The sequence below is a fragment of the Notolabrus celidotus genome, unplaced genomic scaffold (assembly GCF_009762535.1).
Source record: "Notolabrus celidotus isolate fNotCel1 unplaced genomic scaffold, fNotCel1.pri scaffold_395_arrow_ctg1, whole genome shotgun sequence".
NCBI classification, from domain to species: domain Eukaryota; kingdom Metazoa; phylum Chordata; class Actinopteri; order Labriformes; family Labridae; genus Notolabrus; species Notolabrus celidotus.
The window spans coordinates 2501-22500 of record NW_023260213.1 but is presented as its reverse complement, the minus strand read 5'-3'; the positions used below and the strand labels follow the sequence as shown (position 1 = coordinate 22500).

Genomic DNA, 20000 nt, shown 5'->3' with positions numbered 1-20000 from the left:
GATAGTGATAATGATAGTGATAGTGATAATGATAGTGATAATGATAGTGATAATGATAGTGATAATGATATTGATAATGATAGTGATAATGATAGTGATAATGATAATGATAGTGATATTGATAGTGATAATGATAATGATAGTGATAATGATAGTGATATTGATAGTGATAATGATAATGATATTGATAATGATAGTGATAATGATAATGATAGTGATAATGATAATGATAGTGATAATTATAGTGATAATGATAGTGATAATGATAGTGATAATGATAGTGATAATGATAATGATAGTGATAATGATAGTGATAATGATAGTAATAGTGATAATGATAGTGATAATGATAGTGATAATGATTTGATAATGATAGTGATAATGATAGTGATAATGATAGTGATAATGATAGTGATATTGATAGTGATAATGATAATGATAGTGATAATGATATTGATAATGATAATGATAATGATATTGATAATGATAGTGATAATGATAGTGATAATTATAGTGATAATGATAGTGATAATGATAGTGATATTGATAATGATATTGATAATGATAGTGATAATGATAGTGATAATTATAGTGATAATGATAGTGATAATGATAGTGATAATGATAGTGATAATGATAATGATAATGATAGTGATAATGATCATGTGATCATGTGATCATGTGATCAGGTCAGTGATGGCGGTTCATTCAGACTCAGGTGTAATCAGCTGTTCGCCGTGTCACCTGGTTGTTTGGTTTTACCTGCAGGTGCGGGGGCGGCGACCTGCACCGTGAGGAAGACGGACTACGCCTTCGAGGTGACTCACACTAAACCGTGTTTGAAATGTTTTTATTTCTTAGTATTTCATTTTATTTGAATTTGAATTTTTAATTTTTACTTTCTTTTTATTTCTTGAGTTTGAAACTTCTCCTTTGTTCGTCTTCAGATGGCGAGCTCCAACATCCGCTACGGAGAGGGAGTCAGCCGAGAGATCGGCATGGTAACCAGACTTAATCTTCATCATCATCATCATCATCATCATCATCATCATGACCTCATAGCTGGAGTCCTCCATGTTGTTTATCTCACCTGAGTCTGTGTGAAAGATCTACCTTATTAAGGGGGACATTCTCCGGTTCTCCTGCAGGACCTGCAGAACCTCGGAGCTAAGAACGTCTGCCTCATGACCGACAAGAACCTGTCTCTCCTGCCCCCCATGAAGGCCGTCCTCGAGTCCCTGGCCAAGAACGGGGTCAAGTACAAAGTCTTTGACAACGTCCGGGTGGAGCCAACTGACACCAGGTGAGACTCTGACACCAGGGGGGACTCTGACACCAGGTGAAACCCTGACACCAGGTGAGACCCTGACACCAGGTGAGACCCTGACACCAGGTAAGACCCTGACACCAGGTGAGACTCTGACACCAGGTGAGACCCTGACACCAGGTGAGACCCTGACACCAGGTGAGACCCTGACACCAGGTGAGACCCTGACACTGACACCAGGTGAGACCCTGACACCAGGTGAGACCCTGACACCAGGTGAGACCCTGACACCAGGTGAAACCCTGACACCACGTGAGACCCTGACACCAGGTGAAACCCTGACACCAGGTGAGACCCTGACACCAGGTGAGACCCTCACACCAGGTGAGACTCTGACACCAGGTGAGACTCTGACACCAGGTGAGACCCTGACACCAGGTGAGACCCTGACACCAGGTGAGACCCTGACACCAGGTGAGACCCTGACACCAGGTGAGACTCTGACACCAGGTGAGACCCTGACACCAGGTGAGACCCTGACACTGACACCAGGTGAGACTCTGACACCAGGTGAGACTCTGACACCAGGTGAGACCCTGACACCAGGTGAGACTCTGACACCAGGTGAGACTCTGACACCAGGTGAGACCCTGACACCAGGTGAGACTCTGACACCAGGTGAGACCCTGATTATCTCTGTCTCTCTCTCTCTCTCTCTCTCTCTCTCTCTCAGTTTTAAAGAAGCGATAGAGTTTGCTAAGAGAGACTCGTTTGATGTGTTTGTGGCGGTGGGCGGGGGATCAGTGATTGACACCTGTAAGGCGGCCAATCTGTACGCCAGTCACCCCGACGCCGACTTCCTGGACTTCGTGAACGCTCCGATCGGGAAAGGAAAGCCGATCACAGGAGCAGTGAAGCCGCTCATCGCAGGTAAGAGATATCAAAAATAATATTAACACTTATAATACTATTATTAATATTCTTAACACTAATAATAGAACATTATTATAAATATAACCTTATATTATAATAGAAAAACAATGAGATTAAAATATTAAAAGTACAGAAATAAATTCCATCAGTCTTTTTTAATATTTTTATTTGTTCATTAACGTTCTGTTTAACTCTGCTTCTTTGTTGTTGTTTACTTCCTGCATGAAATAAACAAACACCAGGGGAAGTGTTTAAACTTGTTTGTGTACAGTAGGTTTGTTTATGGTCTTTATTTGTCCAATCAAAACCTTCCAATCCTCAGACCAGATGAAATAGGAGCCGGCACTCTGATGGACCTGAACCAGGATTATAATCTCATCTTTAGTCCAGAGTGATGCTGACGTGTTAACCTCTCTCTTCTTCTCTTGTCTTATCTTTAAGATGCAGCTCAAGGTCCCTCAGACTGTAAAGATCACAGAGGTCAAAGGTCACGGTCTTAGTCACATGTTCTGTCTTGTTTGTTCCCTTCAGTTCCTACGACTGCCGGGACGGGCAGCGAGACCACCGGGGTCGCCATCTTTGACTACGAGCCTCTGAAAGCCAAAACAGGTAAGCATGAGGTTCAGAGACACATGACCAATCAGACCTCTCCCACCTGTCAGTCAAAGAGGCCACGCCCCTTTAACCCTTCACCTGCTGTCAACAGGTGTTTATAAATTCAGCCGTACAGTCGTCATGACGACAGAAATGAGCTATAGATACCCAAACTGTTTTTAACATGGGGACTCTATGGGGGACTGACTCACTGCAGGAGACACACTCTAGTGGACTCTGGAGGAACTGCAGTTTTTGGGGACTCAGTCTTGACTGTCAGTCTATAGTGATGATGACATCAGAGTCAGTCTGAGCTGTTATTGGTTGTCTGTGTTCAGGTATCGCCAGCAGAGCCATCAGACCCATGCTGGGCATCGTGGACCCCCTGCACACACTGAGCATGCCCGAGAGAGTCGCCGCCAACAGCGGCTTTGACGTGCTCTGGTTAGTCCATCTCTGTCCCCCTGCCTGTCTGTCTGTCTGTCTGTCTGTCTGTCTGTCTGTTTGTCTGTCCCCCTGCCTGTCTGTCTGTCTGTTCCCCTGCCTGTGTGTCTGTCTGTCCCCCTGCCTGTGTGTCTGTCTGTCTGTCCCCCTGCCTGTCTGTCTGTCTGTCCCCCTGCCTGCCTGTCTGTCTGTCTGTCTGTCTGTCTGTCTGCCTGTCTGTCTGTTCCCCTGCCTGTCTGTCTGTTCCCCTGCCTGTCTGTCTGTTCCCCTGCCTGTCTGTCTGTCTGTCCCCCTGCCTGCCTGTCTGTCTGTCTGTCCCCCTGCCTGTCTGTCTGTCTGTCTGTCTGTCTGTCTGTTCCCCTGCCTGTCTGTCCCCCTGTCCCCCTGTCTGTCTGTCTGCCTGTCTGTCCCCCTGCCTGTCTGTCTGTGTGCCTGCCTGCCTGTCTGTCTGTCTGTCTGTCTGCCTGCCTGCCTGTCTGTCTCTCTGTCTGTCTGTCTGCCTGCCTGCCTGCCTGTCTGCCTGCCTGCCTGTCTGTCTGTCTGCCTGCCTGCCTGCCTGTCTGTTTGTCTGTCTGTCTGCCTGTCTGTCTGCCTGCCTGCCTGTCTGCCTGCCTGTCTGTCTGCCTGTCTGTCTGTCTGTCTGTCTGTCTGTCTGCCTGCCTGCCTGTCTGTCTGTCTGCCTGCCTGCCTTTCTGTCTGTCTGTCTGCCTGCCTGCCTGCCTGTCTGTCTGTCTGTCTGTCTGTCTGTCTGCCTGCCTGTCTGTCTGCCTGCCTGTTTGTCTGCCTGTCTGCCTGTCAATCTCGTGGTTTGGTCCACAGTGTCCCCTCCAGGTGAAGGTGTACCTGTCCAGGTTCCTGCTGAGGGACAGTCTCACAGGTAGAGAGCAGAGTCTGAGGAGTGAGGCCAGGAGAGACTCTGTGATATAACACTGTACATGAACAGTGTGTTCTTACACAGCCTGCTGTCTGTCTCTGTCTGAAGCAGGACACGTGCAGCAGCCCTGACCTCTGACCTCTCCCCCTCCTTAACCTCTCACCCACATGCAGCTCTGCAGTGAGGCCTCAGAGGGAACGTTAGTGAGGCGGGGACATGTGGACGCTGTGTTAATGATTTTAGGAGAGAAGGACACTTCAGGTTAAGGGTCCAAACGGAGCAAAGGAGTAAACATGTGAACCATCCTTTACTCTCTGAACGTCCCGGGGCACGAGCGGCCATGTTTGAGATCCTTTCAGTCAGGGTCACTTCATCTCTAACACACACCGTCCAAACTAACACACACACCTGAGCGACACTCACACCTCAACGACACTCACACCTGAGCGACACACACACCTGAGCTCCTCTTCAAACAGGCGCACAGATAAACATTCAAAACCAGCAGGTCACACCGTGTCCAGGAAGAGACCACAACATGAGCTGTGAGGTCACACCGTGTCCAGGAAGAGACCACAACATGAGCTGTGAGGTCACACCGTGTCCAGGAAGAGATCACAACATGAGCTGTGAGGTCACACCGTGTCCAGGAAGAGATCACAACATGAGCTGTGAGGTCACACCGTGTCCAGGAAGAGACCACAACATGAGCTGTGAGGTCACACCGTGTCCAGGAAGAGACCACAACATGAGCTGTGAGGTCACAGTGTGTCCAGGAAGAGATCACAACATGAGCTGTGAGGTCACAGTGTGTCCAGGAAGAGATCACAACATGAGCTGTGAGGTCACACCGTGTCCAGGAAGAGATCACAACATGAGCTGTGAGGTCACAGTGTGTCCAGGAAGAGATCACAACATGAGCTGTGAGGTCACACCGTGTCCAGGAAGAGATCACAACATGAGCTGTGAGGTCACAGCGTGTCCAGGAAGAGATCACAACATGAGCTGTGAGGTCACAGTGTGTCCAGGAAGAGATCACAACATGAGCTGTGAGGTCACAGCGTGTCCAGGAAGAGATCACAACATGAGCTGTGAGGTCACAGAGTGTCCAGGAAGAGATCAAAACATGAGCTGTGAGGTCACACCGTGTCCAGGAAGAGATCAAAACATGAGCTGTGAGGTCACACCGTGTCCAGGAAGAGATCAAAACATGAGCTGTGAGGTCACAGCGTGTCCAGGAAGAGATCACAACATGAGCTGTGAGGTCACAGCGTGTCCAGGAAGAGGTTGTATTTGTCGTATAAACATATATTTATATAACATGTGTTTATGTTTCATTTCCTCAGTCACGCTCTCGAGTCGTACACCGCCCTGCCCTACAACCAGAGGAGTCCCAGCCCCCCCAACCCCATCAACCGCCCCGCCTACCAGGGCAGCAACCCTATCAGTGACGTCTGGTCCCGCCACGCCCTTAACGTGGTCGCCAAGTACATGAAGCGGTGAGTTTAAATAAAGGTGTATTGTCGGACTAATCCATGTGTTTATTGATTTATTGATGGATTGTTTGTTTGTTGACAGAGCGGTGCGTGACCCCGAGGACGTGGAGGCCCGGTCCAGCATGCACCTGGCCAGCGTGTTCGCTGGGATCGGCTTTGGGAACGCCGGAGTCCACCTGTGGTGAGGAGCTGTTTACAAACACACAGAGAGTTATAGAGTCTGTTTACAAACACACAGAGAGTTATAGAGTCTGTTTACAAACACACAGAGGGTTATAGAGTCTGTTTACAAACACACAGAGAGTTATAGAGTCTGTTTACAAACACACAGAGAGTTATAGAGTCTGTTTACAAACACACAGTGGGTTATAGAGTCTGTTTACAAACACACAGAGAGTTATAGAGTCTGTTTACAAACACACAGAGAGTTATAGAGTCTGTTTACAAACACACACAGAGGGTTATAGAGTCTGTTTACAAACACACAGAGAGAGTTATAGAGTCTGTTTACAAACACACACAGAGAGTTATAGAGTCTGTTTACAAACACACAGAGAGTTATAGAGTCTGTTTACAAACACACACAGAGAGTTATAGAGTCTGTTTACAAACACACAGAGGGTTATAGAGTCTGTTTACAAACACACACAGAGGGTTATAGAGTCTGTTTACAAACACACAGAGAGAGTTATAGAGTCTGTTTACAAACACACACAGAGAGTTATAGAGTCTGTTTACAAACACACAGTGGGTTATAGAGTCTGTTTACAAACACACAGAGAGTTATAGAGTCTGTTTAAAAACACACAGAGGGTTATAGAGTCTGTTTACAAACACACAGAGGGTTATAGAGTCTGTTTACAAACACACAGAGAGTTATAGAGTCTGTTTACAAACACACAGTGGGTTATAGAGTCTGTTTACAAACACACACAGAGAGTTATAGAGTCTGTTTACAAACACACAGAGGGTTATAGAGTCTGTTTACAAACACACAGAGAGAGTTATAGAGTCTGTTTACAAACACACAGAGAGAGTTATAGAGTCTGTTTACAAACACACAGAGAGTTATAGAGTCTGTTTACAAACACACACAGAGAGTTATAGAGTCTGTTTACAAACACACAGAGAGTTATAGAGTCTGTTTACAAACACACAGAGAGAGTTATAGAGTCTGTTTACAAACACACAGAGAGAGTTATAGAGTCTGTTTACAAACACACAGAGAGTTATAGAGTCTGTTTACAAACACACACAGAGAGTTATAGAGTCTGTTCACAAACACACAGAGAGTTATAGAGTCTGTTTACAAACACACAGAGAGTTATAGAGTCTGTTTACAAACACACAGAGGGTTATAGAGTCTGTTTACAAACACACAGAGGGTTATAGAGTCTGTTTACAAACACACAGAGGGTTATAGAGTCTGTTTACAAACACACAGAGGGTTATAGAGTCTGTTTACAAACACACAGAGGGTTATAGAGTCTGTTTACAAACACACAGAGGGTTATAGAGTCTGTTTACAAACACACAGAGGGTTATAGAGTCTGTTTACAAACACACAGAGGGTTATAGAGTCTGTTTACAAACACACACAGAGAGTTATAGAGTCTGTTTACAAACACACAGAGGGTTATAGAGTCTGTTTACAAACACACAGAGAGTTATAGAGTCTGTTTACAAACACACAGAGGGTTATAGAGTCTGTTTACAAACACACAGAGGGTTATAGAGTCTGTTTACAAACACACAGAGGGTTATAGAGTCTGTGGTTATAGATGTTAAAATAAACTCTCTCTCTCTCTCTCTGCAGTCATGGGATGTCTTATCCGATCGCTGGGAACGTGAAGACTCACTCGGCTAAGGGTTACAGCGTGGATCACGCCCTGGTGGTGAGTGAGGAGAGTGTTTTTATAAACCTTTATGCTCAGAGAGTTCAGAGGACTACAGGGTGTTCAGTCTCGCTACATTCAGGGATGGAAAGGTGTAAGGATCCGGTCTGGATCAGGTTCAGAGTTAGAGTTTTTCTGTAAGTAAGGGTCCTCTGAAGTACTGAAAAACAAACCTGTGTGTGTGTGTGTGTGTGTGTGTGTGTGTGTGTGTGTGTGTGTGTGTGTGTGTGTGTGTCCCCGTCCTCAGCCTCATGGTCTCTCGGTGGTCCTCACGTCTCCAGCTGTCTTCAACTTCACTGCCCCAATGTGCCCTGAACGCCACCTGGAGGCCGCAGAGATCATGGGTATGAGTGAGCACATCACAATCTGTCACCACGACAACAACAACAACAACAACCACAACGACAACAACACAGTCACATGATCAGCAGCACAATACATCACAGAAACAACAACAGGGACACTAACAGACCCTCTGTGATGCGTTCAGGGACACTAACAGACCCTCTGTGATGTGTTCAGGGACACTAACAGACCCTCTGTGATGTGTTCAGGGACACTAACAGACCCTCTGTGATGTGTTCAGGGACACTAACAGACCCTCTGTGATGTGTTCAGGTGCAGATATCCGTCAGGTGAAGCGGGAGGATGCAGGAGCGGTCCTGGCCGACACTCTGCGTCACTTCCTGTATGACCTGAAGGTGGAGGACGGTCTGGGAGCTGTGGGGTACAGTAAAGATGACATCCCGGCGCTGGTCAAAGGAACCATTCCTCAGGTGAGTTCTTACCTGACGTCATGACGACGGTCTCTCTGTGATCCTCAGGGTGAAACGTTTAACACGGAGAGGTCAGAGGTCAGAGGTCATAAGAACATATTAAGGACGACCTTCAGATCCTCCACCAAGTTTATCAAATCATGAACACGGGTCATTCAGGGGAGTGAAGGGTTTTCACCTTGGTGTGTGTGTGTGTGTGTGTGTGTGTGTGTGTGTGTGTTTCCAGGAGCGAGTGACTAAACTGTCCCCCAGAGAGCACACTGAGGAGGACCTGAGCCACCTGTTTGAAGCCTCCATGAAGCTCTACTGAACACGCTGAGCCCGTGTCCTTGAACTGATCTCAGGTCTGCTCTGTGTGGAGCTGCAGTTCCTCTAACAGCCACTAGATGGAGCTGTTTCTCCCGCTGCTCTTTCCTGGAGCTGCTCACCTCAGTGCCGTGTGTTTCTAACCATGAATGTAACGTGTGAACCTTTGTACCGCTCGCAGCATTAAAGCCGGCTGAAAGCTTCAACGCCTGCTCTTGGTTTTATTCAAACACTGAAGGGTCCACCAGCCCGGTCTGAGAGGGGCTAGAGGAAGACCTGTAGACCGGTCTGAGGCCTGAGCTCCTCATGGCTGGTAATAGAAAGAAGGTGTGCTAATCAGATGTTCTAGTGCTCATGAAGAACCCGAACCAGCTGCAGTCTTCATTCTGAACCTGAACAACAGAGTCCAGAATCAGGCTTCTGTGGTGTGTGTGTGTGTGTGTGTGTGTGTGTTTTATATATTCGTGTGTGTTTCTGAGAACAGCTCGTCTCTGGTTTAAATCCAGTTTAATCTGATCCAGGATCAGTCGTTATATAAAGCTGATCTGACCGTGTTTAACGGGTTTAACCCTGAGATCAGCAAACGAGCTAAGAACAGAGTGACCCTGAACGCACCACAGAGCACAGTCACACACACCTGAGCTCACCTGTGTTACACATGACTCATGGAACCTGAGCTCACCTGTCCGGACTCACCTGAGATCAGAGACCTGAACCCCCTGAGCTCAGAGACCTGAACCCCCTGAGCTCAGAGACCTGAACCCCCTGAGCTCAGAGACCTGAACCCCCTGAGCTCAGAGACCTGAACCCCCTGAGTTCAGAGACCTGAACCCCCTGAGCTCAGAGACCTGAACCCCCTGAAGGAAGGAGGAGAGGAGTCAGTGGAGCTCTGTGTTCCATGTGGACGACACTCCTCCGTCTCCTCTCATTGTAAGAAGTGAGGTCAAAATACCTGGCTGAGTCACGGGTGCCCACACGTTGCCTTGGTAACAGAGATCAGCTGGTGGAGCCTGAGGTTCAGTGACTCCTGCGTTGGTGTTTGTTACGTTTCCTCTCAGTGTTCCTCCTCTCCTCTGATGATCCGGAGCACACAACGCTGCAGGAACCTCATTGGACAACACAGCTGTCCATCATGAAGCCACGCCCCCTCTTTTTATATCATCACTAATAATTCAAAGTAAACAGAAACATGAACACAGAGACATGATCAGCATGATGAGAACTATAACCACTGAAACATGTTTACAAACATTTTACACTTTGACCCATGTCCCATCTGTTAACATGGAGGAGGCGGGGCTTATGACCCATCTGTTAACATGGAGGAGGCGGGGCTTATGACCCATGTCCCATCTGTTAACATGGAGGAGGCGGGGCTTATGACCCATCTGTTAACATGGAGGAGGCGGGGCTTATGACCCATGTCCCATCTGTTAACATGGAGGAGGCGGGGCTTATGACCCATGTCCCATCTGTTAACTTGGAGGAGGCGGGGCTCATGAGCTATACTGCAGACAGCCAGCAGGGGGAGCTCTGCATGTTGTTGTTTATAGATAAACGTGTAAACACACCCTGACCCTCTGAACATGGTCATAAACATCAGAGAGACCAAACCTCAGAGCAGAGGCAGAGAGGACACCTGACATCCTCCGTGAGTGTGTGTGTGTGTTACAGACACACACACACTCACTGCAGGATTAGTGACGGAGTGTATTTAAGCTCAGAGTGTGTGTGAGACAGAGAGTGTGTGTGAGACAGAGAGTGTGTGTGAGACAGAGAGCAGCATGCAGCAGATCTACAAACAGACCGATGAACAGTTTGAGGTTTATACCACCGTCTTCTCCCCACAAGGTAACACACACACACACACACACACACACACACACACACACACACACACACTGTGATCAATAACCTGTGTTGGTCCTGAGGGTCAGCTCCTGATGCTCGGTGCGTTTGTGTCTCAGTGACCAGGACCAGGACCAGGACCAGACATGTGGAGGCCGAGAAGGTAAAGAGACTTCCTTCACTTTGGACCTCCTTACTAACCTGAACCTGAACCTGAACCTGAACCTGAACCTGAACCTGAGCCTGAACCTGAACCTGAATCTGAGCCTGAACCTGAATCTGCGTGTTTGATGGGATCGTTACTGAGCCAGAATCAAACTTTAACTTCAGCAAAGAAACAACAAAACAACACAACAACACAATAACACAACTACACAGCAACACAACTACACAGCAACACAACTACACAACTACACAACTACACAACAACACAACTACACAGCAACACAGCAACACAACTACACAACTACACAGCAACACAACTACACAGCAACACAACTACACACCTACACAACAACACAACTACACAGCAACACAACTACACAACTACACAGCAACACAACTACACAGCAACACAACTACAACAACACACCTACACAACAACACACGCTGCACAACGTAAACAAACAACTAGCGAGGGAGCACAAACAGAGCAACAGGCTGAGCGTCACAGAGTAGACCTGAAGACTCAGATGTTACAATGTTATAATGTTACAATGTTATAATGTTACAATGTTATAATGTTATAATGTTACATTTTACAATGTTACAATGTTATAATGTTATAATGTTACAATGTTACATTTTACAATGTTACAATGTTATAATGTTACAATGTTACATTTTACAATGTTACAATGTTACATTTTACAATGTTACAATGTTATAATGTTACAATGTTACATTTTACAATGTTACAATGTTATAATGTTATAATGTTACATTTTACAATGTTACAATGTTACAATGTTACATTTTACAATGTTACAATGTTACATTTTACAATGTTATAATGTTATAATGTTATAATGTTACAATGTTACAATGTTATAATGTCATTTATCAGACGCTTTTATCCAAAGCGACGTACATACGAGAACAAGAACAACACAAGCAAAGATCTAGACAAGAGGAAACAAGATCAGTGAGAGGAACAAAGAGCTTCAAGTCAATTTTGGTTCAGATACTGCCAAGCAGTGTAAAGGCAATGCACAAAAATAAGTAAGGACGTTTTTTCCTTACAGATCCATGCTTTGTTTGCTGTGTCTCATTGTTGTTGTTGTTTCTCCTTGTTGTGTCTCGTTGTCGCTGTGTCTCCTTGTTGTTGTTGTTGTGTCTCCTTGTTGCTGTGTCTCCTTGTTGTTGTTGCTGTGTCTCCTTGTTGTTGTTGTTGTGTCTCCTTGTTGCTGTGTCTCGTTGTTGTTGCTGTGTCTCCTTGTTGTTGTTGTTGTGTCTCCTTGTTGCTGTGCCTCAATGTTGTTGTTGCTGTGTCTCCTTGTTGTTGTTGTTGTGTCTCTTTGTTGCTGTGCCTCATTGTTGTTGTTGCTGTGTCTCGTTGTTGTTGTGTCTCGTTGTTGCTGTCTCCTTGTTGCTGTGTCTCGTTGTTGCTGTGTCTCGTTGTTGCTGTGTCTCGTTGTTGTGTCTCGTTGTTGCTGTCTCCTTGTTGCTGTGTCTCCTTGTTGCTGTGTCTCGTTGTTGCTGTGTCTCCTTGTTGTTGTGTCTCCTTGTTGTGTCTCGTTGTTGCTGTCTCGTTGTTGCTGTGTCTCGTTGTTGCTGTGTCTCGTTGTTGCTGTGTCTCCTTGTTGTTGTGTCTCCTTGCTGTGTCTCGTTGTTGCTGTCTTCTTGTTGCTGTGTCTCGTTATGTCTCGTTGTTGCTGTGTCTCCTTGTTGTTGTGTCTCCTTGTTGCTGTGTCTCATTGTTGCTGTGTCTCCTTGTTGTTGTGTCTCCTTGTTGTGTCTCGTTGCTGTCTCCTTGTTGCTGTGTCTCGTTGTTGCTGTGTGTCTTTGTTACATTGAATAGGTCCTCTCTGATTGGTCGATACAGAATAAGTGGGCGTGTCTAACAGGTCTTCTTGAAGGGAAAATGAACTGAACAGATGTTTGAGTGGAGTTTGTTCAGACCTGGTTCCGTTCCTGTCCCACAGTTTGAGGTCTTTAGTCCCTTCTCTTCAGACTCATACAGATGTCCCACAGACAGGATGGTCTCACAGCTCAGCGGGGACAGGTTCAGGGGGACGCTGCTCGGTCTGACTTCAGAGAGATTTAAGGGGCCTTAATCTGAGTCGTTGTGTGTCCAGATGCTAGACTCTGATCTGCATTGATGGAAGAGAGGGAGCGGGACATCACAGATACAGACCGTACCCTGAGTCTGGACTATAGTCTGAGAAGGGTCCTGGTCTCTGTCTGTAGTCTGAGAAGGGTTCTGGTCTCTGTCTGTAGTCTGAGAAGGGTTCTGGTCTCTGTCTGTAGTCTGAGAAGGGTTCTGGTCTCTGTCTGTAGTCTGAGAAGGGTTCTGGCCTCTTTCTGTAGTCTGAGAAGGGTCCTGGTCTCTGACTGTAGTCTGAGAAGGGTCCTGGTCTCTGACTGTAGTCTGAGAAGGGTTCTGGTCTCTGTCTGTAGTCTGAGAAGGGTTCTGGTCTCTGTCTCCACCAATCAGGTGTCAGCAAGAAGAACAGTCTGTATGGAGAGCAACAGCAGGTGTTCTAGAATTCTGACATCATGTCTTTGATGATGTCATAATTCTGTCTTTGATGATGTCATAATTCTGTCTTTGATGTCATAATTCTGTCTTTGATGATGTCAGAGTTCGTCTTTGATGATGTCAGAGTTCTGTCTTTGATGATGTCAGAGTTCTGTCTTTGATGATGTCATAATTCTGTCTTTGATGATGTCAGAGTTCTGTCTTTGATGATGTCAGAGTTCTGTCTTTGATGATGTCAGAGTTCAGCAGGAGCACAGAGTTAGCATCTGTTCCCTGAGGCGTCGATCACAAACCACCTGGGATGATAAAAGGTCAGAGGTCATTGAGAATAAGTAACCGTGGTGAACCTTCAGAGAACACACTGAAGAGGATCATCCTGACGGGGAGGACCACACACTGTCCGTAAAACCCTGAACAGGGTCTGACCTCAGACCAGCTCCATGTGACGGGTTCACAGAGTCTGATCATACAGCTCTGGCTTTCACACACCTACGTTTCTCTGAGCCTACACACACACACACACACACACACACACACGTTCTCTGTACAACGAGTGGGGGGCAGTATCATCTGGCATCCAACCTGTCCTCTTAATGAAGCGTCCACTCCATCTGTGTTCCCTCTAAGCTGTGTAGTGTGTATGTGTGTGTGTGTGTGTGTGTGTGTGTGTAAACGTGTCCAAATGTGTCTGAATGCGTGTGTGGGTTTGTGTGTTAATGCGAGTTACATCAGTGTGACCTCTGACCCCCGTGTATTTACAGACTGCTAATCTGAACAGTGGCTATTTAAAGCAGATTAAAGCTGGCACACTGATGTATGAGACACACACACACACACACATACACCAAACACACACACCAAACATACACACACACACACACACACACACACAGGTGTGCAGGTTGGTTGAGTTTCAGTTTCATAACAAACAAAAATATTTTTATCCCGATTAAAAAAAACTCTGATCATGAGACTCGTCAAATAAAAACTTAATATTTATTCTTAGTTAAATAAATATATTATATTTTATATTCATTATAAGTTATATTTTATATTCATTATAAGTTATATTTTATATTTATTATAAGTTATATTTTATATTTATTATAAGTTATATTTTATATTTATTATAAGTTATATTTTATATTTATTATAAGTTATATTTTATATTTGTTATATTAAAGAATTATTATATTTAATATTAAATATATTTGGTATATTAAATATATTTGATGAGCTTCAATGAGATTTTTCAAAGTTCTCGTTGACCCCCTTTGAAAGTCCGACACCTCGATGACTTCAGATCTCTGATGGTTTGAACTGAACGTGGTCTTAAAGAGTCTGCTGATGGTTCAGGACTAATGGATCCGGGTCCGGCTGAGGTCTGACCCTGCAGTGTTTGGGATCATGTCAGGGGTTCAGAGTGAAGTCCTGAGGGTTCAGGGTGTTGGGGGTCTTGGTTCAGAATAAGAGCAGCTGTGTCCTGTGATTGGCAGGTGGTGGTGGCTGTGCTTCAGTACCGGTCCCGCTGGCCGAAGGAGCTGGACCTGAACCAGGGAGACCTGATCCAGGTTCTGTTTAAGGAGGACGAGACCTGGTGGTTTGGACGGCTTACAGACGGACGTGAGGGATATTTCCCTGCAGGCTGTGTGGAGCCACTGCAGGTACCCACACACCTCACAACCAGGTCTTAGACCTCCGGAAACAGACTCGGACAGACTCTGACGGACTCTGAAAGACTCTGACGGACTCTGACGGACTCTGACGTACTCTGAAAGACTCTGACGTACTCTGACGGACTCTGACGATCATAAAACATATCTCACTCTGCTGCAGCTCGATGTTTGAGCAAGAGGTCAGGGAAGGATTCAGGTCTTAGGTTGGTCCAGGATCAGGATTGGTCTCTGAATGTTCCGTGTTATAAGTGTTGTCCTCTGATTGGCTGGCAGCCAGCTGTGATGTAACAGTCTTTGTACTGCAGGGCGGAGCTTCATCCACAGCCACGCCCACTCTTCTGAGGAGGGTGTCGATGCCGGCCGATGGACCAACAGCAGCCGCCCCCTGTGGCTGCACCAGGTAACTGCAGCCACGTCACCAGCCCGGCCTCTGAGAGCCCGGCCTCTGAGAGCCCGGCCTCTGAGAGCCCGGCCTCTGAGAGCCCGGCCTCTGAGAGCCCGGCCTCTGAGAGCCCGGCCTCTGAGAGCCCGGCCTCTGAGAGCCCGGCCTCTGAGAGCCCGGCCTCTGAGAGCAGGGTCAGATCATTAAACCTGAAGAGCAGACCGCTCTAAGATCTGTTCAGTCCCGGGTTCAGAGTCTTCCATGTCAGAGTTTCTGTGGTTCTGGAGACTCTGGACCTGGATCTCTGTAGTCCTGTTGGTGAAGTATGTGGGCCGTCTCCTCCCTGCAGTGGTCGCAGTACTCCGAAGCTGCTGAGGAAAAACAGCATCCGGCAGGACGGGCTCTCTGGTCCAGCAGCTCCTCCTCACAGCTCCCCGAGCCTCTTCCACCGGGTCCTCGCCAAGTCCAGGAGGAAGAGCTGCCCCCACCTCCCCCAACCCCACCCAAACACGGGCTCTTTCAACACCGCGTTCCAGCCGGACTAGACCTGCAACAAGTCCTGCCTCTCAGACACAAGGGATCTAGTTTTAATGGTTTTCAGTTTTTGAATCTGGACCTCAAAGAGAAAGACTCAGCATGAGCCGGGACACCTGGTCTGCACCGTCGGTCCAGACTGCTGAGGCCAGGTTTGAGTCCTTCTGGTCTCATCCCAGGGGAGTCAGTCAAACCAAGGTGCTGAGGCTGAATCGAGTCCCCCAGGTCAGGTCCACTGAGGTCCTGTATGAGTCACTGAGGTCCCGGTCCAGAGCTGGGTTCAAGCTCGAGTCAAGTTAAATGTAGCGGTTCATGAGGACCAAACCGAGTCATCAAGGTCCAGTCTCAGGTGTACTCTGAGTTCCTGATGTGGCAGAGTAGAGTCTCAGGTACCGGTCAGGATTCAGTTCTCGTCACTGAGACCAGTCTCACAAGTCGTCTCCGGATCATCTAAACATTATGTCCAAGTCACATTCAGGTCCCTGAAGTCCTCACAAAGAATCTGGGGTCAGTTTAAGTCACAAAGACTGAGGTCTAGTCCCAAGTTTAAACCAGAATCTGATGTCAGGGTTGGAGTGGTCCAGGACCAGTCAGGGTGGCTCTTTTGTGACTCCCTTAGATCTGGTCCAGTGACGGGGAAGCAGAGTCCTAAAGAGGGTCTGGTGCCTCTGAAGTTTAAAGGGACGCTCGAGATGGAAGGAGTCCTTGAGGGACCGAGTCATGTTTCAGGTGTCAGGTCCCTGAGGTCCAGATCGACTCTTTGAGGCCATGTTACCAGAGTCAAGTCCCAGTCAACGTGGTCATGTCCAAGTCTCAGAGTCTTGTTCAGACTGCCAATATGTAACCAGGTTTAGCTTTGACCACGTCCTTTAATTACAGCCAGAGGGCGACTTCTTAGTCCTGTCCAGGTCCCCAGGTCTTGCTGTTCCTCTATCGGGTCTACGAGAAGTTCAGAAGAATGAGACAGAGTCACCCGTCAGTGTTTCTGTGGCCGATTCAGGGTCACAAGTCCAGGGCACCCGGAGCCAGTCAGGTTAGGTTCCTGTCCTGTATGGTTATTTGAGTCTTTAAGGTCCTTTAGCGTCGCTGAGACCAAGTCCAGGTCCCTGAGGTCAGGTTGGAGTCCCTGAGATCAAGTCTTCTCCCCCCAAAGACAAGTCCATTCTGATTTCCTGAGGTCATGAGATAAAGTCCAAGTCCTTTAGGTCAAGACTCAGCCCCAGAGGTCAAGTCCAAGTCCTTCAGGTTTTGTCTGAGCTCCTGTGTTTGTAGTGATCTGAGCTTGGAGTCCTTTTTGTCCGATCACAGAGGGGTCCTCCGTGTCAGGGAGGCAGCAGGAGGAAGAAAGCTGAAATGTCTGATTGTCCCTGAAGGTCACGTAAAGATCTGAAACTTTGTGTAAATAAAAACCTCTTCATGTTTCTGTCTGGAGTTTATTACACATCACATCTGAAGACAGGAAGTCAAGAAGGAGCTAAAGTCCACGCTTCAGACGCTTCAAACATTTCAACGTTTTCTGGTTTCAAAGTTTCATAAAAACATTTCAATAAATAAAACTCATCCTGCTGAGAGACAACATCCACTCCACTCAAACCGAAACACAACCTGAAGCTGACTCCCTTAATGAGGCTCAGCTTCAACAAGGATCCAAAGTGCTGAAGGTAAAGTGTCAATAAAACAAGTCCTCTCCAGATCCAGAGACCGAGCTGCCAAACATCCAAAATACTTCCTCAATGAACACACACAGTTTTTACAGTTTGATTTTAAATCTCAAGTGTTCTTTAAATCTTCAAATCTTTAAATCTTTAAATCTTTAAATCTTCAAATCTTTAAAATCTTTAAATCTTTAAATCTTTAAAATCTTCAAATCTTTAAAATCTTTAAATCTTTAAATCTTTAAAATCTTCAAATCTTTAAATCTTTAAAATCTTCAAATCTTTAAAATCTTTAAAATCTTCAAATCTTTAAAATCTTCAAATCTTCAAATCTTTAAATCTTTAAAATCTTCAAATCTTCAAATCTTTAAATCTTTAAAATCTTCAAATCTTTAAAATCTTTAAATCTTTAAAATCTTCAAATCTTTCAAATCTTCAAATCTTTAAAATCTTCAAATCTTTAAATCTTTCAAATCTTTAAAATCTTCAAATCTTCAAATCATTAAATCTTTAAAATCTTTAAAATCTTCAAATCTTTAAATCTTTAAAATCTTCAAATCTTTAAAATCTTTAAATCTTTAAAATCTTCAAATCTTTAAAATCTTCAAATCTTCAAATCTTTAAAATCTTCAAATCTTTAAATCTTTAAAATCTTCAAATCTTTAAAATCTTCAAATCTTTAAAATCTTCAAATCTTTAAAATCTTTAAATCTTTAAAATCTTCAAATCTTCAAAATCTTCAAATCTTTAAAATCTTCAAATCTTTAAAATCTTCAAATCTTTAAAATCTTTAAAATCTTAAAATCTTTAAAATCTTAAAATCTTTAAAATCTTTAAAATCTTCAAATCTTTCAAATCTTCAAATCTTTAAATCTTTCAAATCTTCAAATCTTTAAATCTTTAAAATCTTCAAATCTTTAAAATCTTCAAATCTTTAAAATCTTCAAATCTTTAAAATCTTAAAATCTATAAAATCTTTAAAATCTTAAAACCTTTAAAATCTTCAAATCTTTAAAATCTTAAAATCTATAAAATCTTTAAATCTTAAAACCTTTAAAATCTTTAAATCTTAGTAGTTCTGATAAACGAGCGGCGTGCAGATCTTCGCCACGTCAGGATCAGGAGGAGGATCCACCTGATGAAGAGCAGACAGAAAAACAATCACCTGAGGCTCAACAATGACAGGTGACTGTGACTGTGTGTGTGTGTGTCAGTGAGTGTGTGTGTGTGTGTGTGTGTGTGTGTGTGTCAGTGAGTGTGAGTGTTTGTGTGTGTGTGTGTGTAACATGAAGAAGACGGCCTGTAGCTCATGATGATTATGGTGTTCAGAGTCAGACCTTGGTTTCTGTGTCTCACCTGTGATTGGATCAAAGACATGAAACAGGCGATCAGCAGGGGGACCGAGGAGGACCAGCAGACCCAAGTAGACCCACCTGAGCCCGAGGATCAGGGCTCCACGTAGTGCCAGGCCTGCTCAGTCAGACTCTTCTGATCGTCTGTTCTCCCAAACATCACCTCCTGCAGCTCCCTGCTCAGCTGCACACACACACACACACACACACACACACACACACACACACACACACACACACACACACACACACACACACACACACACACCCCAGCGGTGAGTGAAACAAACCCTCTGATGTCAGAGTGTGATGAAGGGTCCTGGTCTCAGAGGGTCCTCACCTCAAAGGGAGTCGGTCTGTCTGCAGGACTCTCAGGGGAGCCACCCACTGCCTGCTGACACCACCACACCTCCATCTGACCCTCCAACCAGAGGCAGCCCAACTCCTCACAGACCGGTACAGAGCTGGACTCTCCCTGGACCAGCTGGACCAAGCTGGACTCTCCCTGGACCTGCTGAATCAAGCTGGACTCTCCCTGGACCTGCTGAACCAAGCTGGACTCTCCCTGGACCTGCTGAATCAAGCTGGACTCTCCCTGGACCTGCTGAACCAAGATGGACTCTCCCTGGACCTGGTGCTGGTTGGGGTTAGATTCTCTCTGAATCTCTTGGAGACAGCTGGACTCCCCCTGAATCAGGGACATGGAGATGGACTCCTTCTGGACCTGCTTGATGGGGATCAGCAGACTCTCTCCCTGCACCTGGGAGACAGAAACAGGTCTGGATGAATCAGGTCTCTGTCATGAGTTCTTCTTGTTCCCTCCATGGTATTTGTGTTCTTTAGTTCCTGTTTTAGTTTGTAGTTCTGTTTCCTGTTTTATTTTGTAGTTCTGTTTCCTGTTTTATTTTGTAGTTCTGCTCCCTGCGTGTCTGGTTTACATTTTACTTCCTGTGTTTGTCTGTTTTCCCTCCATTTTTGATTGACTGTAGTTCAGGTGTGTGTGTGTATGTGTGTGTTTGTGTGTGTAGTTCATATGTGTGCGTGCGTGTGTGTGTGTGTGTGTGTGTGTGTGTGTCTGACCTCAGAGCTGCTGCTGGACTGCTGACTGTCGGAGTCGACCCCCGGATCCTTCACAGTCCTCATGGTGCTGCCTGCTGACCCCTGAAGCCCACAGAGTTCAGGTATCAGAGGGATCTGGTCTGCAGGGTTTTAGTCTTTACCTGAACCTTCTCCACCCTCACCCCCTGACTCAGACTCATGAGACCAG

At 45.8% G+C, this 20000-nt stretch overlaps 3 protein-coding genes across 4 annotated transcripts in view; 2 read left to right on the top strand and 1 right to left on the bottom strand.

Moving 5' to 3' along the window:
- Positions 1-8791, top strand: part of adhfe1 (alcohol dehydrogenase iron containing 1) — a 13879-nt gene extending 5088 nt beyond the window's left edge. The window contains exons 3-14 of the mRNA XM_034679215.1: positions 769-818; positions 948-1001; positions 1149-1303; positions 2001-2197; positions 2732-2809; positions 3133-3238; positions 5459-5611; positions 5691-5789; positions 7425-7503; positions 7751-7847; positions 8122-8279; positions 8506-8791. Of these exons, the coding sequence (XP_034535106.1) occupies positions 769-818; positions 948-1001; positions 1149-1303; positions 2001-2197; positions 2732-2809; positions 3133-3238; positions 5459-5611; positions 5691-5789; positions 7425-7503; positions 7751-7847; positions 8122-8279; positions 8506-8589 (1310 nt within the window). The 3' untranslated portion in view covers positions 8590-8791. The remainder of the gene's footprint in view (positions 1-768; positions 819-947; positions 1002-1148; positions 1304-2000; positions 2198-2731; positions 2810-3132; positions 3239-5458; positions 5612-5690; positions 5790-7424; positions 7504-7750; positions 7848-8121; positions 8280-8505) is intronic.
- A 1545-nt stretch (positions 8792-10336) lies between these two features.
- LOC117809741 (nostrin-like) lies at positions 10337-14828 on the top strand. The gene is made up of 3 exons (XM_034679213.1): positions 10337-10436; positions 10553-10596; positions 14631-14828. Exons 1-3 carry the CDS (start codon positions 10370-10372, stop codon positions 14826-14828), a joined length of 309 nt encoding a protein of 102 aa, XP_034535104.1. The 5' UTR covers positions 10337-10369.
- Positions 14829-18410: 3582 nt separating this feature from the next.
- Positions 18411-20000, bottom strand: part of LOC117809743 (aggrecan core protein-like) — a 2359-nt gene continuing 769 nt past the window's right edge. Inside the window, exons 3-7 of one of the 2 annotated variants that reach the window (XM_034679217.1) lie at positions 19814-19894; positions 19284-19493; positions 19074-19223; positions 18738-18917; positions 18411-18516 (exon numbers count right to left, since the gene is read on the bottom strand). In XM_034679217.1, coding sequence (XP_034535108.1) covers positions 18828-18917; positions 19074-19223; positions 19284-19493; positions 19814-19894 — 531 coding nt within the window. In that variant the 3' untranslated portion in view covers positions 18411-18516; positions 18738-18827. Of the gene's footprint in view, positions 18517-18737; positions 18918-19073; positions 19494-19813; positions 19895-20000 lie in introns of both variants that reach the window. The other variant, XM_034679216.1, reaches the window with a different exon arrangement.